This window comes from Haliaeetus leucocephalus, unplaced genomic scaffold (genome assembly GCF_000737465.1).
Source record: "Haliaeetus leucocephalus isolate CR32 unplaced genomic scaffold, Haliaeetus_leucocephalus-4.0 Scaffold206, whole genome shotgun sequence".
NCBI lineage: Eukaryota > Metazoa > Chordata > Aves > Accipitriformes > Accipitridae > Haliaeetus > Haliaeetus leucocephalus.
In genome coordinates, this window is record NW_010972642.1 from 4999137 (window position 1) to 5023971 (window position 24835).

The window sequence follows — 24835 nt, forward strand, 5'->3', positions numbered from 1 at the left end:
GGGGGGAAGGTTGTGTGAACCAAATCAAAGCACACCGATACTGCAGCCACTGCTCTCATACCCTTCAAGGAATGCTTTGGCTAGAACAGCCTGCGGAAATGATCCTATTCCTTCCCCTGCCCTCCAACATAACCTCTACTACCTGGACGGAGTCAGCACCAAAGCAACACCCTTCAAGGTTTCAGTCTTATCAGTTTAAATTGAAGTAAATTCAGTTATTTAGAGACCACTTCTTCAGACAGACTGATTTGAAGTTGTTGGAAGGGAAAAAAGAAAGGAGATCTAGTTGCTCCTTGATGATTTAAGTTCCTTCTCCTTCAGCCACAGTGCCTAAAAAATCTATTACTGTACCAGAGAAGTTACATACAAATAAAAGTGCATGTTTTACTGCAATGTTCCATGATACAAGTGTAAAGTATAATTATTTTGAAAGGAAAACTCCTTTCTAGGACTTCTCTAATTAGATTGCCTTTTCTCGCATCTCTACCATAGTAAACTTAGTTATCTCTCCTCCAGTGGAGCACGCCTCTCTATTTCTGCATTGTCATTGTCAAGACAGACACCTGGACTGCTGCAGAAGGAGATTTTAATCTCCAGTTACACAAACCGACTGCCTCGCTTTGCTAGGATGACAAGCGTCTCTTCGCCTTTTTCTCCTCCTGATTGTTAACAGACTGTAGTACATAGATTATTCAACTACCAGCAGCAAACAAAATGTCAAAACCAGCAGAAAAGCCCAAGACAGAACACTGGAAACAGAGGACAGCTCTTCTAGGGCTGAGATCTGAAACTGTAAACACTATGCGTATTTCAAGCAAATTTACTTTTACTTTCTTCAACATGGGCAAGTAGCTAGTTAAATTCAAATCCAGATCTGAACATCATGAGACAAGAACGCTGGGAAGGCAGAGAATTTCAGCTATGGGTCACAAATACAAATACCAGCCTCTTATTGAGAGAAGAAAGGTTATTAACCAAATACCGATAAACACCAATTGCATGCACTTATTTCACCTCTTTCAAACAAGTGAAAAGCAGATGGGCTCGTAACGTGGATGTGAATCTGAGAGAAAAAATAAAAGCAGCTAGCTTCCAAGCAATCATATACTTTTTCCTCCTTATAGACATTCCCAGACTATTTCAACATAGATGAAATCTAACCATGGAAAACAGGATCCGCACAGCTTGAGAAGAAATATTGGGAGGAGGGATGGGAAAGGAAGAGGAAAAAAATCCTTACCAACTGACTGGCCTTACTGTGCACTTTTCCAGGAGACCAAGAATTGCTTCTGATGCAGCAGCATTCAGCCCTGGAGAAGTCAGAGCAAAAAGGGAGGGGAGGTACAAGGAGGGAAGGGAGGGGAAAGGAGAAGGGAGGGAAGAGGAGGAGAAGGGGAGGGGAGAGCATGTATACTGCATGTCAGTTTGTTGAGCCCTAACATTGCTTTCAGGAATGAGAAGAACGAAGCTACTGCTAAATCAGGCAGGGAATTGGTTTGCAATGGCTCAAGATGATAAAGGAACAAGATCTTAGTGTGACCATTTGGGTTCAAAACACAGAGTCAGGAGGAAGAAATATGTGTTCCCACATGTGTCTATTTAGAGAACCCAGAATGCCAAACATGCTTTTTGCTCCAAAAGAGAGATCATACTAAAACTTAAAAGTCAAGCAGGGCAAATATAAGAGCTACAGCCAAACCTGTCACTGTAATTAGTGAAAAAGGGAGGCTTTCCAGAAGAAAGCAAGATTTCCTTGCTTTCTTACAGTCCTCCCAACTCAGCTTGCATCCACCTGCAAACGTAAGAGATTGTAAACTAGATGGAGTAGTCATTTCATCTCTTCATTCACGTTTGTGCTGCCAGCTGCATCCAAACACAATATGCAGTGCACTGCAGACATTCCTACTTGGAAGACTTTGACCCTAAAGCTGCAAAACAGACGAAGAGGAAGGGGAACAGCATACACAATGACCAGAATCATATTATCAAAGTATTGTATGCACTTGAACATGAAAATATGCCAGCTATGCTCTCACCAACCAACCAACCATTACATCCCAGTCCCACTTTACCATGAAAAGTTATCTGAATTACAATTTTAGTGCCTGAAGGGAGAATGGGAGGGGAACACTGATTGTTTCAACATATCATCTCATCACTGTATATCTGCAGGACTGGGATGAAAAATAAAAAAGCAACTTCTCATCTCAGAGGCTCTACCTCTGGTATCCCACATTTCCCATTCCTCACAAGCCATGCTGATTTCTTGAAATCTACTGCATAGCTATCCAATTTACCAACCTTTATTCCCTTAAGCTAGCAATTTTGCTTCTAGTTAACTGTTGTCCACCATCCTCAATCAGATGCTTTCCCGGACCTACAAGCCTCCAGAGCCCAGAAAACAACATGAAGTCTTGCACACACGCAGAACCTCGGGAGCTCTTCCAGCCGCATCATGGCTGCACTGCATGATGCAGCAAGTGGTCCCAGTGGATGACACAGCTCTGTAAAATTCTGACTCCACAGATCTGCACTGGGGCATAGGAAGGGTTCAGCTGACCCCTTACCTTCAACTGGCTACTTCCCTCCTGGCAAAGGTTGACTGCAATCCAGAAATTGAAGAAGATCCCTAATTATGTGGTGCCAAGGAAAGAGACAGCACCAGAGACAGTACAGAATTTTTCAGGTCTGCCTCTGAAAAGGTGACTCCTGTGAAGCTCTCCTCTGCTCCTGATCCACAAAAAAACAGACAGGTTGTTCTGGTATCTTCTCGGTTTTAAGTAAGTGCTTAGCAGCTGTAGGAAAGACCAACTTCACACCACTCCGGAATAACACAAAAATTGAACCTCTTACTGTCACAGCAACATAATTCACTGGAGACTCCCAGGTTTATATATTGCCCTTATGGCTCTAGCGAAGTATTACTGACAACTTGATCCGGCACACAGAGCCCCGGTGGCAGATGCTCATCTTAAAAAATGCAAAACACTTGCGTGACGGCTAACAGCCTGCCAGGCAGCTCTTCCCCGGCCCTTCTCAGAAAGACAAACTCTCCCACCTTTACCCCACGCCCTGCTCCCAGCACTGCCAACCCCAGAACACCATCCCACAGACTCGGAACAAACTGAGAAGCATGCCACTCAGTAAAAATGAACATTTTCCTTACAGGAAAAAAATTTACAATAAAACCATATATTCCCTTCCTCCACATTAAGCCACAAGTCCATTGGGTCCCCAAGCCCATTCCCAGAGCAACTCACAAAGGGTTAGTGCAGCCACATTAATTTGGCTGGAAAGCATTTTCATCACCTTGTCTCTTTCCTCGCCTCTTCTGCTGTTTCAAAAATAGCTCTGGCTTGTTTGCTGTACTGCTTATGTCAGTCTGATTTTATGCCTGACTGGATGTATACAGACAAGCCCGTAGCCCATTAAACACCAACTATCCAGATCTGTACATACATGCACAGTCACACAAACACAAAGCACAGCCCCCACCCTTGGAGGCCATGCTGGAAAGCTGCTTGTTTACAGAGGCTTTGCACTATATTAAGTATGTTTATAGCAGGCCTCAAACAGGGGCTAGAGAACAGACCACAGCCTTTTCTGAGGTTAAAAAAAAAAGCAGAAAAGCAAAATAGCACTAACATCCATCTGTAAGGACCTTCCCTGTGATGAAAATACTTTGTAATGTGAGTACACTTATCAAATGACCTAAGGTCATTTGGCTGCATGCTGTTAGTGTTTCTGTCCATCAAAGACAAACAATCCCTCCCAAAGGCTTTGAAAACTATTATCCACAATTGCCAGGAAGGGAAAGGATATAGGAAAGTGCAGACGTGCAGAAATTCTGGAACAAACTCTTAAAAAAAACTTCAGGTAAAGTCCTGAAATGTGAGAAGTTATCTGAATGAGATTTTTCCTACTAGCACTTTTTAATCACTGGGTTTTCCTGAACAGCTTTTCTTTTTAGAATAAATCAACTTGCTGGAGGCATTTCACTAATCCCAGATTAATTCCATTCAAATCTGGCATCCTTCCCAAACCCAGTGTCCTGGTTTCTGCTAGATAGAGTTAATTTTCTTTCTAGTAGCTGGTACAGTGCTATGTTTTGGGTTCAGTATGAGAAGAATGTTGATAACACACTGATGTTTTCAGTTGTTGCTAAGTAATGTTTATACTAAGTCAAAGGTTTTCCAGCTTCTCATGCCCAGCCAGCACGAAGGCTGGAGGGGCACAAGAAGTTGGGAGAGGACACAGCCAGGGCAGCTGACCCAAACTGGCCAACAGGGTATTCCATACCATGTGATGTCATGTCCAGTATATAAACTGGGGGGAGTTGGCCTGGGGGGATCACTGCTCGGGAACTAACTGGGCGTCGGTGAGCAATTGCATTGTGCATTACTTGTTTTGTATATTCCAGTCCTATTATTGTTGTTGTTGTTATCATTATTAGTTTCTTGCTTTCTGTTCTGTTAAACTGTTCTTATCTCAATCCATGAGTTTTACTTTTTTTCCTGATCCTCTCCCCCATCCCACTGGGTGGGGGGGTAGTGAGTGAGCGGCTGCGTGGTGCTTAGTTACTGGCTGGGGTTAAACCATGACACCCAGTAATCTAAAGCTCAGCCTTCAAGACCCAGCTCACTGGCTGTAAGCTGCCTCTGTGATGCATTTTTAAATGAAACTTTCTCAGCATGCCATGACTCAGGAACGTTGGTTACCATGAATTGAAGATTTCCACAAGGAAATGCAGCACAAAGAAATCTTGATTGCTCATTCTATTCATGTTCCTATATAGCTATAACATCCAATATGCATTAGCTATTCTATCATTTATTATACAAATAAATTAGTACCTACTGACATTTCTGTAAGAAGTGGTCCCCAATTACTTATCTGCTAAAAAACCCTCCGAAATTTAAAGGAAAAAACACCATATACCATTTCCAGCAGTCACCAGAGTATGAAGGTAATATTAAAAAGATGAGCCTCTCAGGCACAGTATCTCTTGTTACTGGTATTTGCTTCTAAATGCAATTCTGTTATGTCTATTAACAGGAAAGAACATACAAAGCTCACCATATAGCAACAAATTAGCATCTTAACACACAGTGCATGAAAACTAGTTTTTATTTGACACCTGAGGACCTCTTCAATTTCAATGGCAATCCAACAAACCAGACATGCACAAAACTGGAACAGTCTGCCTGGGGAAATTGTGGAGTCCAGTCAGATAGGTCTTTAATGTCAACATCAGAAATGAATGGGTAAAAGTCAGTTCTGCCTTGGGACAGAGAGGCGAAATAGATGACTGCCCAAGATACTTTCTCAACTACATGGTCCTGACCTCCTGCTTTTTTTTCTGCTTTTTCTGGGGCATTTCTTCTCTCATCTGCTTACTTCTAGCAACCCCTCTTAGCTTTCACTCCTATTAAGTATAGTATCACACTTAGAAAACGGCTTTGAACAAAGTATGAAAATTAAACATTGTCTTCTTACCCATCCTCCTTGTTGAATGATATAGTCTGCAGAATAGTCTTCTAGATATGTCACCCCGAAGTTCACAAGTGCGCTCAGTGGTTCCTGGCCCCGTCTGGTTAACTCCATCAGAAATTGTTGTAGCAGAACCAGGGGTACCAAGACCTTCAAAAAGAAGAATTGTGAATAAATACAGAAAGCATTATCAATACCACTATGTAGGTAAAACAGAAGAATTCATGTGGTCCACAGAAAAGGTCAGAATCTACAAGTCCAAAGGTATCAGGGACTATACACTTCATTATACACTTCATTTTTGTGAAGACACAAGGCAGAAACACAATTCAATTCAGTAAGAAAGCAGCACTTAATCTGATAAGCAAAACACCACAGCCTAACTTGAGAGTTTCACAGAACAGGACTGCAGTGCCTTCTTAAGCCCCATTTTTTCCCAACACAAGATTCAGGTAAAGAAGCAGAACAATCCAGAACTTGCTACCCCAGAAGTGGAAAGTGCAACATTATAAATAGTTTGAAGGGATATGCATCCAATTTGTATTTAAAGAGCAAACTCATATACATTCTTGAATAGATACATTGCACTAGACAGTCTCTTAAGAAGTTCACACTTGGCTTTCAGAGAGCATAGAAACAAACAACTCCTCCCAGCCCCATAACATTACAGACATGTTTAAAATGACAGACCCCTCTCCGTGTTAACTCTCTCTCCAATGCCAAATTTAACACATACAGAATTCCCTCCCTCATTTCCTACTCTCATTCCTCCTTCCAAACCCTTTGTCTCTAACTGAATGCTCAGCCTTAACCCAAATGTCAGTTGCTCTGGAAGATGCAAGACTCTGTGAATCCACCTCCTTCATATTATACAGTTCTAGACACTTCCTTCTGAAATTATGTTTTTGTTTGCCTAAACAACATGCAGTTGAACTTTAAAAACTCTAAATTTATTCTTCTAGAGCACATGAGTGGCCCTCTGGGCAAGGTTTATATGCAGCACTTTGCCAAGTTCAGGAAACTGGTATCAGTTGAAGTCATTAGCATCTGAAAAAGCACTATTATGATACAAGAGAAAAATATTTGTAAGTTTTATCACACCTAGTTTGTGGCAACTGTGTTGCATATCTATTCACTGTTCAAATAAGAACATTGTTTCCCAGCTGCACAAGGTAGATGCGGGCTAATACTACTGCTCAGACTGAATTCCAAGTGCCTTCTTCCTTTCCCAGTCTCCTCCTCCTTCAGCCTGATTTTCTTTTCTGTAAATATCCTCCACTACTATTCCCAGAAATCACACCACAGGATGCAAAGCTGGAGGAAGACAAATAGGAAAAGTAGGCTGGGTTTGAGATTTGTACTAAATTCATGGTGGAGTCACACTGAGATGTACCACTAAAAACAGATGGGGCCTTAAAAATGCCTGTAACCTGATAAATTTAAGATGTTCCAGCTGATTAGCAACTCAGAAAGTCCAGTACTATGGCAGATAGGTTATAGGACTGTTCTGGGACAAACAGTTACACTGCAGTCACTTAACTAGGAACAGGATGGTGCTTGAATTTTAAAAGCCTTTGGGTTTTTTGAGTTTCTTGTAATTAATCTCAACTCAGGCAGGAGAGGTACAAGCTTACATTGTGCAAACGTTAAGGAGCAGGTCAAGGTGAGCCAAGTGCCAGAAGAAACTTCGATATTTTTGGATCAAAGAAAAAAAAGCATGCTGTCAAGACCAGGCATCTTTCAGAGGCTTTGGGCACACCCACATAATTCTACAACAGCATGAACATTGAGATCTCAAAATATTTGACATTTACTTTAAGCTGAAGGTAAGGGAAACAAAGGCAAAAAAAGGCTGGTTAGGAAATGAAGGGAGCTCAAATGTTGGCATACTGAACATGATTGTTGCCATCTCCTTTGCCAACTTAAATATCTAATCCATCCACTCCCAAATTTAGCAAGCCTCTGCAGGCCTCAGGAGCGAGGGACCAAATGAAACTCTAATATGCAAATCCATGCAAACCAACAAACACCACCTGGTTTTCCTTTCCCACTGAAATTACTGAAATTATAGAAACCTTTGAGACCAGTAGGAACAGTAACAGGTTTGCATGACCCTAAATTCATGAAAGAAGGTACCTTCTTCACGGTACTTCCATAAAGGTTATCAACAGCTTTCTGTAGCTAAGAGTAGCTATATGAATGGTGATGAGATTTAACTAGACCAAAATAAAAATATAGCTTTAGCAATTCAAAGCAACTGCAATTCCTCCACCAGTATGCCTGGGAAGGGATGCTAGGGGCTATTTATATTTTTACTGAAGAAAAACATACAGAGTATCAAGCACAGCATGCCAGAAAATAGCTGGCAGGAGAAAACTTCTATGGAATCATTAAAAAAAACCCTTTACTATCAGAAGATTTCTGATTAATTGTATAAATTAAGATTTCTGTCAATTATACTATTGCAATCCCATAGTACAAAATTACAAATTCAAACATACACACAAAAAAATTATTACAAAGTCCAGAGACTTTGAAGAAGTGTATCCAAAGTAATTGCCACTTCTGCATACCTTCTGACTATTTCAACGTAAGATTCATCTAATTCTTTACATGACTATTTCTTACATTTTTGTTGTATTATTCCTTAGCTCCATTAATGAGTAAAAGTGGGACATTAAGATGACTGCTAACCTACTTACCAGTTCAGTTGAATCTCAGTATTTGTTATCCTTTTATCTGATGCACAATAGTGTAATCATGTATTTTGGAGTATGTACATGATACTCAATTTTAAGCAAAACCCATAAAATCTCAACAGTGAAGTATTACAATTTTTTATCACATTTATTTATTATAGAAATATAATTTGCCCTAAGTTTGAGGTCGTTTTGGTTTTGTTTTGTTTTAATGAAAGCCTTATTTCAAATACAAGGTGAAGACTCCTTTTCTTTACAGAATCCAACATCATGGCTATTATTTTCACATCACAATTTCTGAAAAATACATGAAATAATTTCTTTTCCTGAATTTTTTTTACTGAGAACCAGCACTTCTAATGTCTGTGGGTAAACTTTGCTTCTGTGGGGTGTTAATGGAAGAACCGAGTTTCCTATGCAGTAGTTTACCCTGCAATATTTCCTCATTCAGATCGATATTCATGTTTTAGTGACTGAAAACATTCCTTTACATCTCATGTGCTAGTCAGTTAACCAAATCTCTTTAGCAGTTCAAACATACCATTGCACTCTGGAAAAGATCCGCATCTTTAAATGGAAAAAATAACAGCTATATTTAGAAGTGTCTTCCTTCTGCTCATGCTTGTATAACGAATAGGTTCTTTGAAAACTGGTATGGCTAAAAATGACACCTTCCCAATTGTAAACCAGACAGATCAAGCCTTTGTCCACAACCTCCAACCAGCTAACCATCTAGGTAATCCAGTAGCTCCCAGAAGTATATGCTTACCTGTAAGCCATGGTTCTCATCTACATAACATCAATGAAGATTTGCAAAGACTACTTTGAGTCTGCTTTGTGCCACTGAGATACTGGGCCTTTAAGTGATCAGTGTGGCTCTCTGAGTGCATTGCATTCAATATATTAAATAGGTCGGGCTTTTAAACATACATATGTATAATAATACATACCTACAGCAGCAAAGGCTCAGAAATTTGAAGTGAGATTTTACATACTAGTTCATAGGCTACTGAAATCAAAAAGAGCATCTTGCTGTGCAAGATGCCACTACTGAGCACAACAGATACAGCTTACATGTAGCTGAAAACACATTTCATCTACTAGCTTCAGTTGTTTTATGTCTTCTAGTCTGGATCAAACCACAATCCTTGATCACATAGAAGTCTGTCTGTGAGAGGGTATTTCCACATTTTTAACCCTTTGACATCTGCCACAGCTACTGTGCATCTTCAATTTCTGCTCCACCCAAGAAGCTATAGCATATGTAACAGCTGTGAGCATATAACAGGGAGAGATTTATTATTCTGTACAGCTAGCCCAGCTAGTTGTATGTTTTCTTATTATTTAGTCGTAAAAGGGAGTAAGCTTCAGTTCTCCCAACAGAGTCAATTTAAATATACATCCTTCCAATTTTCATAAACTTGAGGTCAGCATAGCCTCATTTTGCTGCTGTATGCCTGCTAATTAGACTTAATGCTATGTCTATTTATAGCTACTTTAAAAAATTCTTTTTCTAACAGCTTCCTCTTTAGAGTGAAAATTAAGCTAGGTTGAGGTTGGAGGAAAGATATCTGGATCTCTTCTGTTATAAAATACGATTCTGATTAAGATGATAAAGGAATTTAAAAGGAAATGAAAGCAACACAAATCTATTCCATCTCCTCAAAACAAGTATTATTAAAGGAACTGCTAGGCATTCCTGAAACATCCAGCTACCACGAAAACCATACAAACAGATGCTGTATTATTCTGTAAAATTTCCATTCTCCTTAGCTTGTGGACTGCAAGTTTTGTAGTAACAAATGTTACGGGTAACAAAGATGATGACAAAGACATCTTCTGGATGGTATTCTCAATCACAAACTGATGGGTAACAAAATCCACTAGTCACAGGGGCTGCACAAATGTAGCAGCCATGAAGGCTGAATCATAAACCCCCAAATGTAGCAGATCCATCTACCCAGGGCTGCATCTTCAAGAGGTGTGTAACAATAGCATATGGAGACGCAGTAGGCAACTGTCAAACTCAATCCACCTCCTCCCTTGCAAGCTGAGCCACAATGACTGGTTTTATGCTTGTTTTTAGTTTTCACCAACTGAAAAGTAAAACGTGCTAGCTTAAGCCACCTTCTTGATAACCAGATTTCATGGTTGTTTAAACTAAAATGCTATGAATCACAAGGTGATAAACTGAAAGCACACACACCAATTATAATTGCTGGAGCCATGGACAGTAACTTGTCAAGCAATGTTTAATAAACTGCTTTAAAAGTGCCCACACCCTCGGTTAGATGATCAGTTTCTGAAGTAAGCAGGGAAATCTAGCTAAGGAAAAGTATTTCTGGAAAAAAAAAATGTAAAGAGGGGAAAAAGATTTCTTATTCTATTTTAAATTTAAGACTAATTTTAATACTCAATTTGTGATTAAATTTGAATAGTTATTTCATTCTTTCATTCTCTTATGATGCCCACTGAACCCATCAGAGAATGATTAAGATGATGAATTTGAATGATTAATGAAAGATTAATCTAGGAACAGTAATTCTATATTAAAACTATTATAAGATAGTTAATTTACAGATGTGCATTTTGTTTTAAAATGAAGTTTCAATTAATTTACAGATTTGCATATTGTTTTAAAAAGAAGCTTCATATCATTTGAGATAACTACGCCTGAAACCAGGTAGGCACACTGTCCTTATATTTTCTGAACAATTTAAATATTTTGAAGATACTATCAATTTTTATTTTCACCATGTTTATCACTTTTTTTTTTTTAACATGTATTTCGAACCTGAAATGGAAGATTGACCTAATACTTCCATTAGATAACTTCTGGCTAAATTATCTAAAAACTACATATCATGTCCACATCTACCATTCTGAGAGCAAAAGTTGTTTCTTACTAGAAACAAGTGGGTTCTTGTTATTCTTGGTCCTCTGTGAAGCCTAGCTGTAGCTAGTAAAAACACTATGGACTTCAAATAGACATGAGAGCTAGCAAAGTCACTTATTTTGTACCTTGTTCCATCCACTGGCATGAACAGCTGTCTCTTGTGTGCGCTCTCGATATTCTTGATATGTCACTGGCCTGCAGAAGTTAAACCAACACTGAAAGTTATAAAAGGAAACAAAAGAACAAGAATAAAATAAAATTCTCAGTTTCCAGAGAACAAAATATTTTCACACATATTACAGCAAGTAATTTTCAAGAGCTAACAAGTCTCACATTTCAGGACATAAAACGCCAGCACCAGACAGGGTCAGGAAGGCATCACCTTCTCCCAGTTATATGATTTCATATAATTAGTTAAGTGAATTTCATAATAATTTGATATTCTATAACTTAAAGGGCATTAGGTAAGTAGGTTCTCTGATATGCTACCAAAATTTCTAAGCTCTTGCATGCAATTTTTTATAATCTAAGACTTCAAAGATAAAAAATTCCACTAAGAAATTCATATGTGAGATAGATGCCAATGCAGAGTAAAATTTTAATAAACAATATAGGCTATGAACCAACACAGACTGCTTGACCGCATTAACATTATGTTAGAGTTGAAGCCTTTATTTGCAAGAAACAGCACTTTTGATCACAACCCCCCTTCGTATTTCAGTAGATACCTCTATTTTAGATTTATCATCTCTGTACTCTGAATTGGGATGATGAAATTCCTCTCTTTCATACTTTTTCCTCCAAGATCACATAGTATCTTACAGTCAGGAACAACAAAGACTTTCTGCCAAGTGACAGCATAAGATGTACTGCTTCAAAAGTAGCTGTCCTGAACCAGATCATGACAAAAGGCAAGTTCAGACTTCAGTTTTAAGGCAAATAGTGGTAACTGGTATTGGACAGAAGACTGCTTATTGAACTCCAAGAACCTGTCATGATCTAATAGCCTACTGTACCATAACATACTTTTTATATGTGTATAAAAGGACAGGACAATATAAGCAAAATAAGTATTGTATCAAATAGCACTACTGTAGCAAACATGGGTAAAAGAACAGAGTTAAAACATACTGGGGAAAACATAATTTGGGTATGTCATTTTAAGTGCATTCTCTTAACCTCATTGCTACTTTAGTTCCTTTAAAACGCAAATCCAAATGAATCAGTGGGATGAGAAGAGCAACAACAGCTGCAGGAAGGATATTATCAAGAGATTAAACAGTAGCTCTAGTTTGCCTTATAAAAAGGCATGCATATCAACACGCTTTCACAGGCATTTCAGACTTTATAGGTATGTACGTATGTACGTATATAAATAAAAAAAAATACTTGGCATGCAAATATTTTCCCATAGAAAACACAAGAAGCCTAGAGCATCAGGCTGCTAACAACCTAGAACCACTTAATTTTCAAAGACCTCCTCTCAGGAACTTTCTAAAAAGAATGAACCTAGAGTGCACCAGTTACAACCCGTCAATGTCAGACAGTCAGCCAATTATCTACAACCTTTAAGACATTTAAACTTAAAATGCTGTTATGTCAATATACCATTTTAGACACATGAAAAGAGTGGGTTGCAAGGCTTACAGGTAATTTTCCAACTTGTTGCCAGTCTAGTTTTTCAGGGTGTAGTGAGGTATTTATCAAAACCCCAGCTCTTCAGAAGATACTAAGCACAAGTTTTTAAGGCCACATGGGACAAATGCCTGGCTTGTAAAGGCAGATAAGCGTCTGTCATTTCTGGAGGAACACGCTAGTGTATCTTTTACCACCTAAGGAGAAACTTGTACCCCACATACTCTTTTCTGTGGGTAAATAATTGTTAGTTTACACAATACTGAACCTGCGTTTTGACATTATAAAAACTGCATATAGAAGCAGGCAGTATATATATCAGTTTCTAAAAGTTAAATGGTAAGTTGAAAGAGTGTACTTTTCCCTTGGATGACTCATGGAAAAAGAAACAACCATCTTCATCTGTCTGGTCAGATGTCACATGGCACCTTTGCTGTGAAATCCAGGTCAGAGTCATAGAATCATAGGATGGTTTGTGTTAGAAGGGATCTTTAAAGATCATGGGCAGGGACATCTTTCACTACATCAGGTTGCCCAGAGCCCTGTCCTACCTGACTTCGAACAGTCAGTTTTAATTTACATTGGTCATAAAATGCCAACCCTTAGTTGTTGACTAGGGAGCTAATTAAGGAATAGATGGGCTAGTTAAGGAATCACAGAATGGTTGAGGTTGGAAGGCACAGCTGGAGAACATCCTGCCCAACCTACCTGCTCAAGCAGGGTCTCCCTACAGCAGGCTGCCCAGGACCATTCCCAGACAGCTTTTGAATATCTCCAAGGATGGAGACTCCACAACCCCTCTGGGCAACCTCTGCCAGTGCTCAGTCCTCCTCACAGTAAAAAGGTGTTTCCTGATGTTCAGATGGAATGACTTCCAAATTTGTAACCTTCCCGAAGTCTGCTGTAAAGGGTATTACCTTCATGAGGGCATGAGATGCCTCTTCAATGCACATATAGAAGGCTGAAGCCCCATGCATCAGAAAGTACACTAGGCGCTGGTATCTAGGCTTCCAGTACCTTATTGTTCAAACAGTTCATGAACAGCTATGCAAACCCTGAAAGAGTAGTACTGGAGATTCTCAGCTTCTTTTGAGCCACATTATTTAAACCAATCCACAAAACATAGACTCAGATAGCTATTTGCTAATGCTGCCTTCACAATTGCATTTATGTAACTGTCCCTGAAGTAGCACCTTCCAAATCCAGCTCTCTACAAATCCATTTTGGAGGTCACTCAGAACAGCCAGAAGTAGTTCATGTGGATCCATTAAAATCAGACTGCTAATTTATAATAGAAAACCAAGCAACCACAACAATTTTACCAATTTTCAAAAGACATTGATCAAGATACTAGCATGCCAAGTACCATGTGCTATTTAAACAATAATCTTAAATTGGCAGGATAGCTCTTAAGGTACCAAGGTTAACCCAGGGGCCCACATTTGCTTCGATGTGTACCTGAATGGTGATCATAAAGCATCTAACTACCACCCTTTCAGGGAAACTCTCCCACTCATCTTGAGCCAGACTACTAACAAACCTTCAGCTCCACTCTTAACTATAGGGTAAAAGAAATTAATCTGGGTGCGGCCCAGCATTCATTAAATTGGCAATGGCAATTGGCAGCTGCCAGCTGCTAGTTTCACCAGCAACTCAAACTACTTGAATTAGTCTCAGTTCAATGATAAAAGCTGAGAAAAATTTTAGAACTTAACATTACTGCAAAGAGCAAGCACCACAAAGAAGTATTTGCACATTACAACACAAAACAAAAAACAGCCAGATAAAGGAACATTGAAAAAGAAAGGAATGCAATACAAAATGTAGTCACATCTTTAGCATTTCAGCAGCAGTCACAATGCAAAAGCAAACACCTTCCCTTTGAAAAAGTAAAGGCAAACTCACTTGCTAAGCAAGCTCTGCAGTGCTTTGTGCAGATGGTCTTTCAATTCCTGGGACACTTTCTCCCCCAAATGAGCCAGGCAGTCTTCTATTGAGCTCTCTGGATTGGCAGGACTGAACACTGGGGAAGTGTGGCAGTCAAATCCTGTAGTGGTAAATGCTGAGAGAAAAAAAAGTATAAAAAAAAAAAAAATCATTCATATAGGAACATCAACAGTCTCAGATTTCTTATCCCACCAGTTAACACAGTTTACATGTGGTATGAAGAAATCACTACTCTATAGTCAAAGCATGCTATGAACAAATAGTAAAACAAGTATGGTCCAAATATATTCTGAAAGTGGTACTTACAAGCCATAGATGACTTTGAGTTACATTTCCCCTCCAGCTCTTATTTCACAACTGCATCCTAACCAGCATATTAGCTGAATGTGCAACTGTTCTCAATTTTAAGCTGATGCCAACCCTGATGGAGCAGCAAGAGAACCTCTTTTCCATGGTAAAATTTGCCCACACGTGGACGTAACTGCAGCAGTACTAGAGTATAATTTTTAAAAATAATATCTTGTTCATATAACCTTTTCCTTCTCAGTTTAAAACTTCTAAGAAAGGTCTATATGGATGAACGTAAACAGATCTAGAGCCTTTCTACTTCAGATTTCCAATTTGCAACACACATGCAAAGCAAAGGTTGCTTCCAAATCATCCCTTGCTGGGAGCCCTATAAAAGCCACATTTACATGTCAAAGCATGTCACAAAAAATAAACCTGGTGGAAGTGAGAAATCTGATGGTTTAATTCCACACTCCTCTGAATGTTAGCTGCTGAGGAATGATTTCACTTCTGTCATCAACTGCAGCAGCTTAAGGGCTGCTTACATTTCATTATTTATAGTAGCCTATTAAATGTCATTCAACTGTTTGCTTTGGCTAGACTCCACTGCTCCAAACAGTAACGTTTAACTATTTTACTTCATGTGACGATCTGTAGAAATCTTCTGGGGGAAGAGGGTAAAGAGATTCAATGCGTCCAAAAATCTCTTTAACTAGAGTACCTGTTACAAATTAACCACCATTATAGCGCACAGAGATTATCAATTGAAATGGGAAAATCTGTAGAGCACCTTCCAAGATTTCTTCATCAAGACGTTTTAGCTCCTCCTCGATTTCTATTTTAATCTTCTCCAAAGCCTCTTTCTCCAAAGCATGTTGTGTCATAAGCTGTTGTTGAGTCCCTAAAAGAAACCACAGAAATTATTCAAATGTGGTACTGCAAATAAGGTAGATAATGGCATATTAACTGTAGAGGAATTCAAGGTGAAAGTTCTATTGCAGACAGCAACATAAAAAGTATGATCCCTTAAGGGCACCTACTACAAAAGTTTTATTATATGAACCCAGAAACACATAAACTTCCAGGCCTATTCGAGATAGAATAGGTGCTTTAAATATGAATATATTAAAAAAAATTAGAAGTGTAAGGCCACAAACAGAATATAGAACAGCTTTAAAAACAAAGTTATCTTAAATTTAAGACCAAAATCAAACCAAGGCACATAAACAAGCAGTCATTCAAAGTAATACAGTCATTATCAAACTACACCAAAACAAAGCAGACATAGGCATAAGCTTGATTTTTAGAACCAAATATAAAATTGATATTGATGCCTGCAAAAACTACAAAAATACTCAGAGCAACTATGTAATGACATCAATGAAGAGTCCCAAAATCCATTAACTGTGCATCATTTCACTGTTCATGAGGAGTCTACAGGCCACAATGAAATAATGTAAGACCAGGTTCACCTGTAACAATAGAGGCAAAAGACCCCACAATTGTCAGCCAATGGTCAATTCTTATCTCCTAATCAAGTCATTTAGGAATTTGAAATGGTTGCATATCCCCAGAAGTACATGTCGTGGTATGGGATCATGAACACATATTCCACATGCTGACTAGATATTTGGTAAAAAGAAGCTGTTTCAGCCATATCATTCTGGATTACATAGACTCTCAATCATCTTAATTATTATGTTGTAGTGAAACAGAGACACAAAACTGTTTCCAAACAAGCCTAGGTATTTAAAACATTTGAACCTTTAAGCAACTGCCTGCTGAATGTCAACCTTTCCAATATAAGGCCATATAGCAAAGTAACTACTCAAGTAACTGTTTTCTGGGATGGGTACTAATGCAAAGACTAGATGTCTGGGACAGAGTTCCAGCTCAAAATTCTTGCTATTTAGCTGCTTTTTCTTTGGGCTTGCTCATCTTTATTTCTTCCATCAGCCTTCAAGCACATCTTCAAATCCCATTCTCAAAGCACACCACAAAAATTGTTCCATTAACTGCTGTCTTATTTTCACCGAATGTCACTGAATCAACAGCCTGCCACTGAGATTTTCCTCTTCCTTTCTTTCAATTCCTTAAAATGTCCTACTTAGAAATAAAATGGATCTCCACATGAATATAGAAGTGAATTTTGTGTCAACTTACTCCCGAAATAAATAAACAAACAAATAAAATTGACCACAAAACTTCCCTTTGCTAAGTAATCCCCCTTCCAGACATTTCCTTCCCTAAGTTTTGGGTCAATTATCAGTCCTCATTAGCCCTGCACTCTGCTACTTTCAACAGTATCAGTGACTGGGTTACCCAAACCACATTTTCTTAGCTCTCTTACTTCTGAATATTCCTTAGAATTCTTTTTTGGGACTTCATGTTCTCTTGTGCCCATGATTTAAACACCACCTCCTGGCCGACCTTCTGATAACATTGCCCATGCCCACTGTTTCTTACTCATGCACCCAAATACTGATGGCTCTCCAACCTATCTCACCCTTTCTGCACCTACACTAACTGCCTACAGCTCTACCTGGGCATCTAGACATCATTCCACTCTACGTGTATTCTTCATTCAGCTCAAGAAAATAAAAAGGGAAAGGATTTATATTTGTAATGTTGGTATCCTCTGACTTCATTCTTCCTCATCACTTCTATTTCACATCGAAAACTTCAGGTAAGTCCTAGAACACCCAGTGTAGCTTTCTGGCATGTCTTTCTTCATTCCTGTGGTCTTACGAATGACTATTTTCTTTGGTTCATCTCTATTTAAATCTGCTTGGACTCACTTTAAGTGTTGTATCGCATTCCCCTTTCCTCCATGATGGACACATAATATCACTAGTTTTCATATCAGAGTGTGTGAAAATCATAAAAGCAATGATACTACTACACATCTGTGTGTGTTAACTGAAGTACACTGTGCATTTTCTGTGTTTAAAAACCACTAGACAATAAGCTTGCAAGGTCTCCTACATTTGAAAAATAAGTTAAAAATCCACAGAATTAACCCACTGAATGTGTGCTAATGCTTAAAAACTCAGCACTCAATAGATATCTGTGAGACATAAATCTTTCTAAACCAATGTACAAGTCAGTGTAAAATGTTTACATTTATTTATGTGAACAGTTTAAAGGAACAACAGATAGTTTAATTCCATTTTACTTAACCACAGAGATCATCATCACTATGTTCAGAATAACTTTATTTAGCTTCTTAAATTCCTTCTCAAACAGCCTCTCTTTGCCACTCTAAATAATAAATTCCAGAGAGAAGCAAACTGTTCCTCCTTTTGGTTAATGAACAGACACTCACTAATGCCTTGTCAGTCCCTTTAATGTCGCCTCTTTGAATGACTGAACCACTGCTGCACAGTCAAGTGCAACAAGTATACGCAAGTACAAACTCCTATTTTAACCTGTGCTTCACCCTGTATATGGAAGGGACGAGGGTATTAAGAAGAGCATCCGTTCTCACGGGACTAATATGATGATGATGACACATGACAAGCTGTCATACTTGATAATAAGTCACCCAGAAAATGGAAGGAAGAGAAATTCCATTGCTGCCAGCATACAAAAGAGCTGTTTAGATAATCAGTGCTGCAGTCAATGGTTTCCATCTCGTAACACCCACAACTTTGCAGCAGCTGCTGATTCCAGTAGCACCTGACTATTCAGTTGTGCCAAAACCTCAAAAACCTATCCCTCCCAGACCAGTGACTGCACTGTTTATTCCCCTAATTATCAATGGACTTCAGCTTTCTGCATCTCCTGTATGTTGACCGCTACCAAAAAAAAATTGCACCCAATGTTGGAGAACAGCGTATTCCAACAGCAAATGTCCTAAGTAAGCGGTATCCTTTTCTCCTTTAGACAACTTCAAGTCAGTTTGCAAATAGGTAGAATAAAACAGTAAAAATAGCTTCAGGTAGACGAGAGCATATTTTCATTGTTTAATAATGCAAATGGTCACACGAGAAATGGCACTTGTAAGATCCATAAACACTGAATCCTTTCCTATGCTGAAAAAATGGGTTTGCCTATTACAGGCTGTTCATAAACTGACTCTGAAAGGCCTCTTCCCAACCCAAAGACACAACAAACCTCATTACACAGTCTTACACGAAGAAGATAGTGCATTCTACTTTCTATTTATGGAATAAATGTTCCCTTTTGCACAAGCATGTTCTTGTTAAGATTTTGTTTTTCAGGTATTTGGAGGTAACCTACAAAGTAGGGGAAAACGTATTCTGAAAGTCCATCAAGTACCATGTGCATCACTGACAATCGGACAGTGTTATGACTACTAAATAAATGTAATACTTCGGTAAAACTCCACCAATAAGGCCATTCCATAAGTTTAGTAACAATACAAGACTAATCTGTTCTCTAGGTTTGATCCCAGGAGGAGGAGGGATGGGAAGTCATTCATCAGAGCTAGAGAGCCTGCACATCGGATTCTACAGTGTTTGTATCATACTAACAAGAGACAACAGCAACTATAAGGAGAGACTGAAAAGGTGTTATGCCTTTTTAGTTCAAGTGAATGCAAGGTGAATGAAAAAGAAAGCCATTGATGTCACAGATTGCGCCTGATTTTTTTCTTTCATGCTTGTAATTTTAATTTACCAATATCTCTGTTTTCAAGTTCTCCCAGGTCTCTATATTAACTTCTGTATAGTCAACATTGACTTAAAAATTTAGTTTTAGCATGATTCTAATATTTCTCTAACATCTCAGACTTTTTAAAACAATGAGAATAAGTGTCTAAAATTTCTATAAGCACTGAGTAATGAAAATGTAAGAAATCTCTTTACAAACATATTGACCTGTTTCCTTCAATGAAAAGTATATCCATTACCCCAGCAAACTCCATAACACAGACTGCCATATATAGATGTAGCCCTTGATCTGAGAAAGGTTTAAAAGCAGCTCTTTATAAACCATAAGAATGCTCAGCTTAAAAGAAACTACAAAAATCCAAAATATTAAGAACCAAAAAGAGACAAGACATTGCCAACTAGCAGTCAACTTTTTTTGTGGGCAGAGAGGAGGCTTAATTAAGTGGCAATTCACATTCCTGGAGGGACCACCTCTTAACTTCTCCAAGTCACACCCCCAAAAATCCCTTCCTTGCCTCAGGAAATAGCTCCCTCATTACCACAAACTGGATTGGTCTGACCTACAACATGTACCTTTTCAGCCAAAGTAGGTATGTTTTGCCCTAAGAGGAAGGTTTCTAAGGAATGAGTTATTCATCTAAGCTAAAACCACCTCAAAAACTCCTTCACTTCCTACAGACCAACAGTAGGTACAATGAAGGGTAAGTGAAGATACAGGGATGGAGTAGAAGAAAACCAAGATATTCTGCAACAGCTAGTCAAAATGTCACCTGATGACAGAAAATTTTGCAATGACAGGTATCCAACCCATGACAGTCAAAACCATATAAAAGGGGTACTCCTATTAGATTTGGGATGGCCACTAAGGAGCCTTGAGCTCACCCCACAATCCGTGAAACCTGACCACCTCTGCCTACCTGTACATGTATTTCCTGAGATGTAATAGAGTTCACTTCTAACTGAAAGAAGTGAACAAATAAACGTAACCCATTTCTCCCAATAACCCAGTTCAACGCTACTCAGCTATAAGAAACACGTGTGTGAAACCACTAAAATGCCTTGATCACTGACTATATACAGCACTTCATACAGTAATTCCGAAACAGATAATAAATGGTCAAAATAACATTGTGCACAATAATTGGATTAAAGTCCTGCGGATAGCATGCCCCTCAGGGAAACTGTAAAACTGTCAAAACCTTGTTCACCTCTTGAGTAATCTATGCCACCGTGCAGTAGTGGCATTGATTATAGATCTTCCAGATGCTATATGAACTAAGGGATTATTTAAGATTTCTCATTCTGTCAGGAAAACACAGAAAAACTACTTTCCTTCAGAATCTTTGTTATAGCCACAGGCTCATGGGATGGGGTCAAACCATTGGGAAGTAGATTAAAAAAACAGAAATACACTAGAAGTTACTCCTTGATGAAACACAAAGAAGCATTTATAATACAAATATATTGAATCACAAAATCAAAGTACTTTGACTCACTTAAAAAGTAAGTAGTACTAACAACTACAGCAGACTGGAAGCTTCTATAAGGAACATGAACTTCAGGGGGGGAAAAGCAGAAATGTTTTCCAATATTTGATATTTATTTTCTGTGTACGAACCAGTAGTTATAAATACTACAAGAGTTCTGAAAAAATACTAAAACATCTCTCCACAATCTAATTAACAAATAACTGAGAGCTTCCACACATTTTAAATAATTGTACTTGTCTGTTGCCTCAAACCACATGCACATAACGCAGATGACATCTTATTGTGTGCGTTTTATCAGATTTATCTGAGCAATTTGTATTATTCACCTACCTGAAAACTTACCAAAAGTAACAGAATTTACTGCTAATGGACTTTGCTTTAAATAAACTGAAGTGAGTGCTATGCAGAATCATTATTCTGCCAAAACTGTAATAGGAATAATCTCTCAAACTACTGCCCAGGTAAGTTTGCTGGATTTTCCTCAGGAGACACTGAAATCCATTACAGAATACTATACTGAAATCCACTACAGAATACTATAGAGCCATAATGTTAAAAGATTGGTTTGTCCAATGAAACTGTCTTTTCTTTAACAGCCTAGAATACCGCGGATGGTTCTCCCTTCAGTCCCTGCACTGAAGAGAAGCTATCCAAATAGAAATTTCAAAGCAGTAGTCAGATATTGATTTAGATCAGCCTTCTTTGCTAAAAGCCAGAAGTATTTTTAGCTCTTGTAATTGAAGCCATCTTTCCTGCAACAAAGTCAAGACCAACCAAGAGATCCAAAAGGAAATACAGTGAGGTAATTTTCTAAGTAATATGCCTGAGTTTTCTCTTCATTATATAAAATCCCTCCAAAACCCATCAGTCTCATAAAGAACATTATGTCTGCAAAACCAAGAAGTTTTAAATTGAAATCTAACAAATATCTTGAAGATTTTCTCTTATCTGGGTTTTTGGAACAAAAAGGTATACATCAGAAAAAGAACTCTCTAGTATGAAATGCAGGAAAGCAGAGGTTTGTGGGAGATGACCATAGGAGGAAAGGGAGGGGAATGGACAAAAGCATTCAATTTCTCCTACCAGTTCTAGCAGAGATAAAATAGTACCACTCTTGTTGGGAAAGATCGCTTTTTTGGTTGTTTTTTTGACCCATCAGATACATTCTCTAGTTTAACTGGATTGCTGAAACTTCACTGGGAGACTGCTGCGGAAGGAGACTCAAGGGAGGTACAGAAATACTACCTACACCTCATGTGCCTTATTTCCCCATGTTCTGTATACATGCAATGGAAAGAGAGAAGGTCCTCCAGTGGGTGATGCCAGGTGGCTGTAATTAGGATCCTGCCCTGAACCGCCCTCTAGAGGAGTCCCTCACCCTCCGACCCCAAAGGAGATGGAAGAGGTTAACATTACTAAGGCAAACTAAAACTAGCCTTTCTGGATACTCCCCTTATATTGTAAAATGATACAGAAATCATACAAAGAGTAAGGACTTAATTGGATCTAAGAAAAATAGATGAAGGGAAAGTACCATATAGCAGAGTCAATACCTCATATGAATGAAACACATAAAATAGAGAAGTGTTCTGCAACTAAAACAGAAACAGGCAATAACCAAAATCACTGCTTCAATTATTTCCCATGAAAGGTCTGTCAGCACAATAACCAAATTTAAGCAAAACAAGATTAAGTGACAGGTACTTTGTATCAGAATCCTCTCAATTCATAAATCAACAGCGTTCAGCCATAGAGAGTAGAAAGACTACTGACCAGCGTTTTAAAGGACCACAAAAATCATCAATGAAAGGAACTTGGAGGCAGTCAAGGTATCGTATCAACAGTTGATGACAGTGCTTGAAAAACACACTGACAAGTACAATGTAATGTCATACTGTTATTATCCCTTGTATGTCTTCGTTACCAAACCCCAGAAGCTTCCTCCTTATGATGGGATTCTATACAACAACTATTAATTTTCATTTACTGGCTTTCACATCCCTTTTGTTCTAACCAGATTTCTCAGACGACACTTGTTACTATAATACCCTGCTACCTTCCAGCAGCGCATTAGGCAGTGCAGGTAATATCCATTATGGGCTGCTGCTTCTCTCCCTGTCTCCCTAGGGGAGAATATAGAGCATGTAGGGCAGAGTGCTTTGGTACAGCTCTCCGCAAGCAGGCATCAGCCATGTGCCAGACAACAAGGAGATACAGACTGTATCTATAAACTACTTAATATTCACAGAAGATGCATACAGTAGTTCAAAATAAACACACGGCTGTTACCACACGTACCCTGGGAGTGCAGCTGAAACAACTGTTCAATTACAAGCAAGGAGAGGAGAAGTAGGAGAAAGGATTTTTAAAAAGTAACTGTCAGACAAATCAAAGCTGTTGGAAGCATGGAAAGCAGAAAAGCAAGAGGAAAAGTGAGTTAGGGAAGAATGAAACAAATCCTGAAGCAGAAGGATAAAGTGTTTGCACTTAGTTCAATAACAGCGTGAAGTCCATCCAAGGCATTACAAAGCACAGTGAGAAATAGCATGGCAGATTAAAAGTAAGGGAAAATTATTTTATCCAGAGGCTTTGATCAGAAAGCAGTAAAAAACACTGTAAGAGAGATCTAATTACAGTGAAAGATGACCAGGAGAGGAGAAGCTGTGGTCACTGTCTGGTTTTGCGAGTGAGGGTGGGGGAAATGTAAGAGAATTTCCTGTTTAAAAGGGAACATTTAGAGCAATAAGGATTAAAGAACAGATTTGGAAAGTATCAATGTTTTAGAGTATTTTAAGAGCAAATCCAGCTACAGCCTGCCAGCACACAAGCTAAAATATCTAAATAATATCTGGAAAGTAAACTCAACAGTTACTTTTACTCAGGAGCTTAAAAGTCCTCTTATCTGAGTACAAAATGTTTATTTAAGCATTTGTAGCTTTCTCTTTATAAAGTTTCAATATTGCTCTTTAATTCAAATATTTCTTAGAGGTTTCAGTAATGAGAATCAGTTGCACCGTTTCCCCTCAATTTGCAAACATTTAAAAGGTAACTACAACCAAATTATTAAAAAAAAAAGCTTTAAGACTAACAGTTGCATTTACAGAACAAAGCAGACTTTTCCACATTGTAGCTTTATATATACTCAATACATTTCCAATTACACCCCAGTTAGCCCAGATGGGATATTCAGAATGAGACATTATTGCTAAAATAAGCACATTTTCCAACAAAGGGTTTTATGAAACAGCATCTTGACACTAAGGTACCTCTCCTTTCGTGGACCTCAGATGCAGTCAAAGTAGAAGTAACAGACATACCTTAAATACAGTAAGATTAATTTTATAAACTATATATAATATAACCAACATATGCTGTATGCTTTAGTGCCAAACTGGTAAAATAATTTCTGTCATAACTTTGATACTGTCTTTTCTTCTCAGGAATTTCTCACTTCATGACAGGTAAGTTCAGTAAATGACAGAGTATGCATTCTTAAATGCTTGTTAAAAAAAAAAAAATTCTGAAGATTGTCTTTTTTTTTTTTAATACGCCTTTCATCAGAAAAAGTTCTGAATCACAGGAACTAGTAGTGACTGAAACGTCATTAATAAGTGACAAGCCACCAAAACAATCTTGACAAACGACACTGTTTAAGTGCTTGCCACCACAAAATAAGAGTTTTACTACCTAGGTTTATGTAAAACACAATCAATCAAACTTCTTTTATTCTGCCTCCTATTTATTTATTTAACCTCC

General features: G+C 38.4%; 1 protein-coding gene across 4 annotated transcripts in view; it reads right to left on the minus strand.

Annotated features, from left to right (window-relative positions):
• The window catches only part of BCL2L13 (BCL2-like 13 (apoptosis facilitator)), a 43336-nt gene that overhangs the window by 12772 nt on the left and 5729 nt on the right, over positions 1 to 24835 (minus strand). For 2 of the 4 annotated variants that reach the window (XM_010566153.1, XM_010566154.1), the window contains exons 3-6: positions 15746 to 15856; positions 14626 to 14782; positions 11211 to 11280; positions 5497 to 5640 (exon numbers count right to left, since the gene is read on the minus strand). In XM_010566153.1, coding sequence (XP_010564455.1) covers positions 5497 to 5640; positions 11211 to 11280; positions 14626 to 14782; positions 15746 to 15856 — 482 coding nt within the window. Of the gene's footprint in view, positions 1 to 4995; positions 5046 to 5496; positions 5641 to 11210; positions 11301 to 14625; positions 14783 to 15745; positions 15857 to 24835 lie in introns of those variants that run through there. The other 2 variants (XM_010566155.1, XM_010566156.1) reach the window with 2 other exon arrangements.